The sequence below is a fragment of the Coregonus clupeaformis genome, chromosome 30 (genome assembly GCF_020615455.1).
Source record: "Coregonus clupeaformis isolate EN_2021a chromosome 30, ASM2061545v1, whole genome shotgun sequence".
NCBI classification, from domain to species: Eukaryota; Metazoa; Chordata; class Actinopteri; order Salmoniformes; family Salmonidae; genus Coregonus; species Coregonus clupeaformis.
The window spans coordinates 41,095,019-41,103,751 of record NC_059221.1 but is presented as its reverse complement, the minus strand read 5'-3'; the positions used below and the strand labels follow the sequence as shown (position 1 = coordinate 41,103,751).

General features: G+C 40.4%; 1 protein-coding gene across 1 annotated transcript in view; it reads left to right on the top strand.

Annotated features, from left to right (window-relative positions):
- The window catches only part of LOC121546564 (extracellular sulfatase Sulf-2-like), a 30,500-nt gene that overhangs the window by 18,369 nt on the left and 3,398 nt on the right, over positions 1-8,733 (top strand). The window contains exons 6-10 of the mRNA XM_041857817.2: positions 622-874; positions 5,966-6,062; positions 6,343-6,437; positions 6,730-6,789; positions 8,530-8,699. Of these exons, the coding sequence (XP_041713751.1) occupies positions 622-874; positions 5,966-6,062; positions 6,343-6,437; positions 6,730-6,789; positions 8,530-8,699 (675 nt within the window). The remainder of the gene's footprint in view (positions 1-621; positions 875-5,965; positions 6,063-6,342; positions 6,438-6,729; positions 6,790-8,529; positions 8,700-8,733) is intronic.

Here is an 8,733-nt window from a genome sequence, read left to right as displayed (position 1 = left end):
TTCACCTACAATCATAATTTAAAGGTCCTGTATGTAACTTTGTGGGAGAAATGTGAATTATAGATCTCTGATTCTCATTGAAAGTAAGTCTGATAAGCTGTTGATTCATTCTATGTGTGCTATTCCTATGCTTCCTGTGCTGAAGTTGATCTTTTGTTTCGTTTTTACTTTTGCACACCAGTTTCAAACAGCTGAAAATACTATGTATTTGGTTATTGAAAAAATATTTAACAGTGGTTTAGATTGTACAATGATTCTCTACACCCCTCAAATTCAAATCTGGACATCGAAGCCAGTTCCACTGCTATTTTCATTGTACCCCTCTAATCAGGGACTGATTTAGACCTGGGACACCAGGTGGGTGCAATTAGTTATCAGGTAGAACAGAAAACCAGCAGGCTCCGGACCTCATAGGGTAGGATTGAAATACCCCTGCTCTACACTATGCCTTGTTTCACATAAACTGAAATTAGGTGAACATGATAAAATGTTGGCAACCAGGAAATGGCAGAGCGATTTCTACATATTGTGTCTTTAAAGAGTCTCATGGGGCCTGATAGGGCTGGTATACTGACTATGTAGAAATCCCTCCACTAACTCACCCTGCTCTCTTCCTGACAGAGATGAAGGCCGTCAAGAGCTACACTCGTAACCGTTCCGCCCGCTCCGTGGAGATGGAAATAGGAGGGGACCTGTATGCTGTAGACTTGGGGGATGGCTACCAGCCTGTACTGGCCCCCAGGAACCTCAGCCAGGCCCCGGGGCCACACGAAGACACTGAGGAGGACTTCAGTGGCATGGGGTTCACAATCACCCCCAGGACTAGCAGCAACAGTCTAGCTATAGTGCCTTCTGGCATCAAAGTCACACACAGGTCAGGGAGTGTGTTGAGGTTCTATGTGGATGGGTGGGTGTGTTTGTTGTGTGTTAGTACTGCATGTTGAATGTGTTGTTAGTACTGCATGTTGAATGTGTTGTTAGTACTGCATGTTGAATGTGTTGTTAGTACTGCATGTTGAATGTGTTGTTAGTGCTGCATGTTGAATGTGTTGTTAGTACTGCATGTTGAATGTGTTGTTAGTACTGCATGTTGAATGTGTTGTTAGTGCTGCATGTTGAATGTGTTGTTAGTGCTGCATGTTGAATGTGTTGTTAGTACTGCATGTTGAATGTGTTGTTAGTACTGCATGTTGAATGTGTTGTTAGTGCTGCATGTTGAATGTGTTGTTAGTGCTGCATGTTGAATGTGTTGTTAGTGCTGCATGTTGAATGTGTTGTTAGTGCTGCATGTTGAATGTGTTGTTAGTACTGCATGTTGAATGTGTTGTTAGTACTGCATGTTGAATGTGTTGTTAGTACTGCATGTTGAATGTGTTGTTAGTACTGCATGTTGAATGTGTTGTTAGTGCTGCATGTTGAATGTGTTGTTAGTGCTGCATGTTGAATGTGTTGTTAGTGCTGCATGTTGAATGTGTTGTTAGTGCTGCATGTTGAATGTGTTGTTAGTACTGCATGTTGAATGTGCTGCATGTTGAATGTGCTGCATGTTGAATGTGTTGTTAGTGCTACATGTTGAATGTGTTGTTAGTACTGCATGTTGAATGTGTTGTTAGTGCTGCATGTTGAATGTGTTGTTAGTGCTGCATGTTGAATGTGTTGTTAGTGCTGCATGTTGAATGTGTTGTTAGTGCTGCATGTTGAATGTGTTGTTAATGCTGCATGTTGAATGTGTTGTTAATGCTGCATGTTGAATGTGTTGTTAGTGCTGCATGTTGAATGTGTTGTTAGTGCTGCATGTTGAATGTGTTGTTAATGCTGCATGTTGAATGTGTTGTTAGTGCTGCATGTTGAATGTGTTGTTAGTGCTGCATGTTGAATGTGTTGTTAATGCTGCATGTTGAATGTGTTGTTAGTGCTGCATGTTGAATGTGTTGTTAGTGCTGCATGTTGAATGTGTTGTTAGTGCTGCATGTTGAATGTGTTGTTAGTGCTGCATGTTGAATGTGTTTTTAGTGCTGCATGTTGAATGTGTTGTTAATGCTGCATGTTGAATGTGTTGTTAGTGCTGCATGTTGAATGTGTTGTTAGTACTGCATGTTGAATGTGTTGTTAGTGCTGCATGTTGAATGTGTTGTTAGTACTGCATGTTGAATGTGTTGTTAGTACTGCATGTTGAATGTGTTGTTAGTACTGCATGTTGAATGTGTTGTTAGTGCTGCATGTTGAATGTGTTGTTAGTACTGCATGTTGAATGTGTTGTTAGTGCTGCATGTTGAATGTGTTGTTAGTACTGCATGTTGAATGTGTTGTTAGTGCTGCATGTTGAATGTGTTGTTAGTACTGCATGTTGAATGTGTTGTTAATGCTGCATGTTGAATGTGTTGTTAGTGCTGCATGTTGAATGTGTTGTTAGTACTGCATGTTGAATGTGTTGTTAGTGCTGCATGTTGAATGTGTTGTTAGTACTGCATGTTGAATGTGTTGTTAGTACTGCATGTTGAATGTGTTGTTAGTACTGCATGTTGAATGTGTTGTTAGTGCTGCATGTTGAATGTGTTGTTAGTACTGCATGTTGAATGTGTTGTTAGTGCTGCATGTTGAATGTGTTGTTAGTGCTGCATGTTGAATGTGTTGTTAGTGCTGCATGTTGAATGTGTTGTTAGTACTGCATGTTGAATGTGTTGTTAGTGCTGCATGTTGAATGTGTTGTTAGTGCTGCATGTTGAATGTGTTGTTAGTGCTGCATGTTGAATGTGTTGTTAATGCTGCATGTTGAATGTGTTGTTAATGCTGCATGTTGAATGCGTTGTTAGTGCTGCATGTTGAATGTGTTGTTAGTGCTGCATGTTGAATGTGTTGTTAATGCTGCATGTTGAATGTGTTGTTAGTGCTGCATGTTGAATGTGTTGTTAGTGCTGCATGTTGAATGTGTTGTTAGTGCTGCATGTTGAATGTGTTGTTAGTGCTGCATGTTGAATGTGTTGTTAGTACTGCATGTTGAATGTGTTGTTAGTACTGCATGTTGAATGTGTTGTTAGTGCTGCATGTTGAATGTGTTTTAGTACTGCATGTTGAATGTGTTGTTAGTGCTGCATGTTGAATGTGTTGTTAGTGCTGCATGTTGAATGTGTTGTTAATGCTGCATGTTGAATGTGTTGTTAGTGCGCATGTTGAATGTGTTGTTAGTACTGCATGTTGAATGTGTTGTTAGTGCTGCATGTTGAATGGGTTGTTAGTGCTGCATGTTGAATGTGTTGTTAGTACTGCATGTTGAATGTGTTGTTAGTACTGCATGTTGAATGTGTTGTTAATGCTGCATGTTGAATGTGTTGTTAGTGCTGCATGTTGAATGTGTTGTTAGTACTGCATGTTGAATGTGTTGTTAGTGCTGCATGTTGAATGTGTTGTTAGTACTGCATGTTGAATGTGTTGTTAGTACTGCATGTTGAATGTGTTGTTAGTGCTGCATGTTGAATGTGTTGTTAGTGCTGCATGTTGAATGTGTTGTTAGTACTGCATGTTGAATGTGTTGTTAGTACTGCATGTTGAATGTGTTGTTAGTACTGCATGTTGAATGTGTTGTTAGTGCTGCATGTTGAATGTGTTGTTAGTGCTGCATGTTGAATGTGTTGTTAATGCTGCATGTTGAATGTGTTGTTAGTGCTGCATGTTGAATGTGTTGTTAGTACTGCATGTTGAATGTGTTGTTAGTGCTGCATGTTGAATGTGTTGTTAGTACTGCATGTTGAATGTGTTGTTAGTACTGCATGTTGAATGTGCTGCATGTTGAATGTGTTGTTAGTACTGCATGTTGAATGTGTTGTTAGTGCTGCATGTTGAATGTGTTGTTAGTACTGCATGTTGAATGTGTTGTTAGTACTGCATGTTGAATGTGTTGTTAGTGCTGCATGTTGAATGTGTTTTTAGTGCTGCATGTTGAATGTGTTGTTAATGCTGCATGTTGAATGTGTTGTTAGTGCTGCATGTTGAATGTGTTGTTAGTACTGCATGTTGAATGTGTTGTTAGTACTGCATGTTGAATGTGTTGTTAGTACTGCATGTTGAATGTGTTGTTAGTACTGCATGTTGAATGTGTTGTTAGTGCTGTATGTTGAATGTGTTTTTAGTGCTGCATGTTGAATGTGTTGTTAATGCTGCATGTTGAATGTGTTGTTAGTGCTGCATGTTGAATGTGTTGTTAGTGCTGCATGTTGAATGTGTTGTTAGTACTGCATGTTGAATGTGTTGTTAGTGCTGCATGTTGAATGTGTTGTTAGTACTGCATGTTGAATGTGTTGTTAGTACTGCATGTTGAATGTGTTGTTAGTGCTGCATGTTGAATGTGTTGTTAGTACTGCATGTTGAATGTGTTGTTAGTACTGCATGTTGAATGTGTTGTTAGTACTGCATGTTGAATGTGTTGTTAGTACTGCATGTTGAATGTGTTGTTAGTACTGCAGGTTGAATGTGTTGTTAGTGCTGCATGTTGAATGTGTTGTTAGTACTGCATGTTGAATGTGCTGCATGTTGAATGTGTTGTTAGTGCTGCATGTTGAATGTGTTGTTAGTACTGCATGTTGAATGTGTTGTTAGTACTGCATGTTGAATGTGTTGTTAGTACTGCATGTTGAATGTGCTGCATGTTGAATGTGTTGTTAGTGCTGCATGTTGAATGTGTTGTTAGTGCTGCATGTTGAATGTGTTGTTAGTACTGCATGTTGAATATGTTGTTAGTACTGCATGTTGAATGTGTTGTTAGTGCTGCATGTTGAATGTGTTGTTAGTACTGCATGTTGAATGTGTTGTTAGTACTGCATGTTGAATGTGTTGTTAGTGCTGCATGTTGAATGTGTTGTTAGTACTGCATGTTGAATGTGTTGTTAGTACTGCATGTTGAATGTGTTGTTAGTGCTGCATGTTGAATGTGTTGTTAGTACTGCATGTTGAATGTGTTGTTAGTACTGCATGTTGAATGTGTTGTTAGTGCTACATGTTGAATGTGCTGCATGTTGAATGTGTTAATGCTGCATGTTGAATGTGTTAAATCACTCCGCCATTTCCTGGTTGCTAAAATTCTAATAGTTTGCCTAACTTCAGTTTATGTGACAAAAAAAGGTAAAGTGTAAAGCAGGGTTTCCCAAACTGGGCCCAGGACCGAGTTCTGGAAACACATGTATAGAGCAGGGGTGTCAAACTCCATAGAGGGGCGAGTGTCTGCTGCTTTTTGGTTTTTTCTTTCAGTTATATATAATAAGCCCAAGTCAACCAGGTGAGGGGAGTTCCTTACTAATTAGTGACCTTGATTCATCAATCAAGTACATGGGAGGGGCAAAAATCCGCAGACACTCGGCCCTCCGTGGAATGAGTTCGACTTGTGTGGTGTAGAGAATCATTGTACCATCTAAACCGCTGTGAAATATATTTTCCATAACCCAAAAATATGTATTTTCAGCTGTTTTAAGCTGGTGTACAAAACCGAAAGTAAAATCAGCAAAAACTAAACTTAAGAACGGGAAGTAAAGAAATAGAGCACATAGAAAATATATATTGCTTCTTAGACTTGCTTTCAATGAGAATGATAGATCTATAACTCACATTTCTATGTGAATTTGGTCGGGTCGCCCAAAAAGTTACATATTGGGGGGGCAGGTAGCTTAGTGGTTAAGAGCGTTGTGCCAGTAACCGAAAGGTCGCTAGTTCTAATCCCCGAGCCGACTAGGTGAAAAATCTGTCGATGTGCCCTTGAGCAAGGCACTTAACCCTAATTGCTCATGTAAGTCGCTCTGGATAAGTGCGTCTGCTAAATGACCAATTATTATTATAATTATTATATTTCAGCTTTATTACTGCATGTTGAATGTGTTGTTAATACTGCATGTTGAATGTGTTGTTAATACTGCATGTTGAATATGTTCTTGTGTTCTTAGTCATTGGGCTAAATGCTCACTGTGCATCCTGTCCTCAGGTGCTCTATCCTGGCCGATGACACGGTGAAGTGTGATACAGGGATCTATAAGTCTGTGCAGGCCTGGAAGGACCACAAACTCCACATCGACCACGAGGTCAGTTTTCTCAGCCACTCACATAACCACAAAACAATTATGCTTTATTCCTCAATGCAGTTGATTATCTTCAGTGGTCACAGTGATTTGTGTAATGACAATCAATGACTGCCAATGAAATCAACTGTGTAATTATGAATTAATTGAACGGGTGGTCCTGGGAATCGAACCCACTATCTTAGCTTTGCAAGTGCCGTGCTCTAAAAACTGAGCTATAGAGGACCACGTCATTGTGTTGTGACATTTCTCTATCTAATCTAATGTCCTGCGTCTCTCTCAGATTGAGACCCTGCAGACCAAGATCAAGAACCTGAGAGAAGTCAGGGGTCACCTGAAGAAGGCCCGCCCAGACGAGTGTGACTGTATCCGCTACATGTAAAGACAGAACATCTCTCTCCTCTCCTCTCCTCTCCTCTCCTCTCCTCTCCTCTCCTCTCCTCTCCTCTCCTCTCCTCTCCTCTCCTCTCCTCTCCTCAATCCACAGTTCACGTTGCACAACTGGTTTATTACCAACATCCACACACTAAACGCCAGCATTACATGCATTTACAGTAAAGATAACAGGACTCTACCAGACTCAAATAGCTTTTTTTCATACCCCCCGTGGTTCTCCCTGCAGATATTCATCATAAAAGGCTGAATATGTGAATATTTGTCTGTGTTTCAGCTACAAGTCTAAGTACAAGAGTAAGCTCAGGCACAAAGGAGGCAACATTCACCCATTCAGGTAAGGGTGTGGGTTTGTGTTGTTTATCATGTGTGTATTTCGTATAAGAAAGGGATGTGTACAGTATGTGTTCTTATGACTGTAATTATTGTATATGTACAATATACTGTATGTGTGTATCAGTGGAGGCTCCTCAGAGGAGGAAGGGGAGGATCATCCTCCTCAGTGAATTTCATTATTTTTTTAGTTGTAAAAACATTGAGAAAGTTATCCTTTTTAGATAAAACTATACTAAATATATTCACATGTCACCAAATAATTGATGAAAACACACTGTTTTGCAATGAAGGTCTACAGTAGCCTCAACAGCACTCTTTAGAGTAGCACCATTGTGTAGCCGGAGGACAGCTAGCTTCCGTCCTCCTCTTGGTACATTGACTTCAATACAAAACCTAGGAGGCTCTTGGTTCTCACCCCTTCCATAGACTTACAGTAATTATGACAACTTCCGGAGGACGTCCTCCAACCTATCAGAGCTCTTGCAGCATAAACTGACATGTTGTCCACCCAATCAAAGAATCAGAGAATGAATCTAGTCCTGAAAGCATAAGCTACAGCTAGCTAGCACTGCAGTGCATAACATGTGGTGAGTAGTTGACTCAAAGAGAGCGAAAGACAAGAGTTGAATAGTTTTCAACAAATTAATTTCTTCAAAAATGAAGGAGCAGCAAGAGAGAAAGATTTCTCATTTTTTTTCACTTTCAGTTAAACTTACTTAGCTATCAAATGGGACTGGCTAGTTTAGTTACTCAAACACCTGGCTCAAACAGAGGGATGCTATGTTAGCTAGTTGGCTATGACTATCCAACACAACACTGGAACTCTTACAAGTCAAGGTAAGCTTTTGGTTTTATTAATTTATTGCCACCGGGGCCCGCCGGTCTAACTGCTTACTGACTATACGCTGTAACGTTACTGCATGATTGTAGCGGGTTTACTAACGTATTAGTTCTATTAGCTATGCTGACTAGGACGTTACTTTAGCCAATATGGGGACAACGATGTAGGCTGTGTGTAGCGGTTATGACATGGTTTGGAAAGGTTTCGCCTTCTCACATACAGCTGATGTATTCTGCCGATTCTGTTGAAAAACGTTTCTTAAACGGAAGCAAACGAAACGGGTATAAGAAATACCGGAATTTGTCCAATAGAAACTCTCGTTTGCAACTGTTGGACTAGTGATTACACCCTATATAAACTAGATGTAGGCAAGACTGTGCAAGGCGGTATTGAATGTCACTGGCTGTCCATGTGTCACTGTCTGTCATCTCACATTTTTCACTCGACCTGTGTGCATCTACTTTGTAAACTTTCATTCATAGGCTAGGTTGTAGCAACCTCATGATGGGTATAGGGAAAATGTGAGGATCATTTATTAGCCTAAACCTATCGCTGTTACATTTAACTGGGTAAATGGAATATGAATGACAGTCATCCAACATGCTGTAATAGAAATAAGGCCATGCTCATGAAAAGAAAATCGTCCTCCCTCATCATAAACGGCACTGACCGCAACTGGTGTGTGTGTGTGTGTGTGTATGTGACTATTTCATTGTGTCACTGTAGCTCAGTTGATAGAGCATGGCGTTGTGGGTTCGATTCCCATGGGGGGCCAGTATAAAAAAAAAATGTATTCACTAACTGTAAGTCGCTCTGGATAAGAGCGTCTGCTAAATGACTAAAATGTAAAATGTAAAATGTAAATGTAAAATGTAATGTGTGTGTGTGTGATGTTGTCAGGAACGGACAGGATAAGGATAACAAGGCGTGGCTGCTGAAGGACCAGAAGAGGAGGAAGAAGATGAGGAAACTGCTGAAACGTCTGAGGAACAACGACACCTGTAGCATGCCTGGTCTCACCTGCTTCACCCACGACAACCAGCACTGGCAGACCGCCCCCTTCTGGACCAGTAAGACCATGTACACACACAGGCGCACACACAC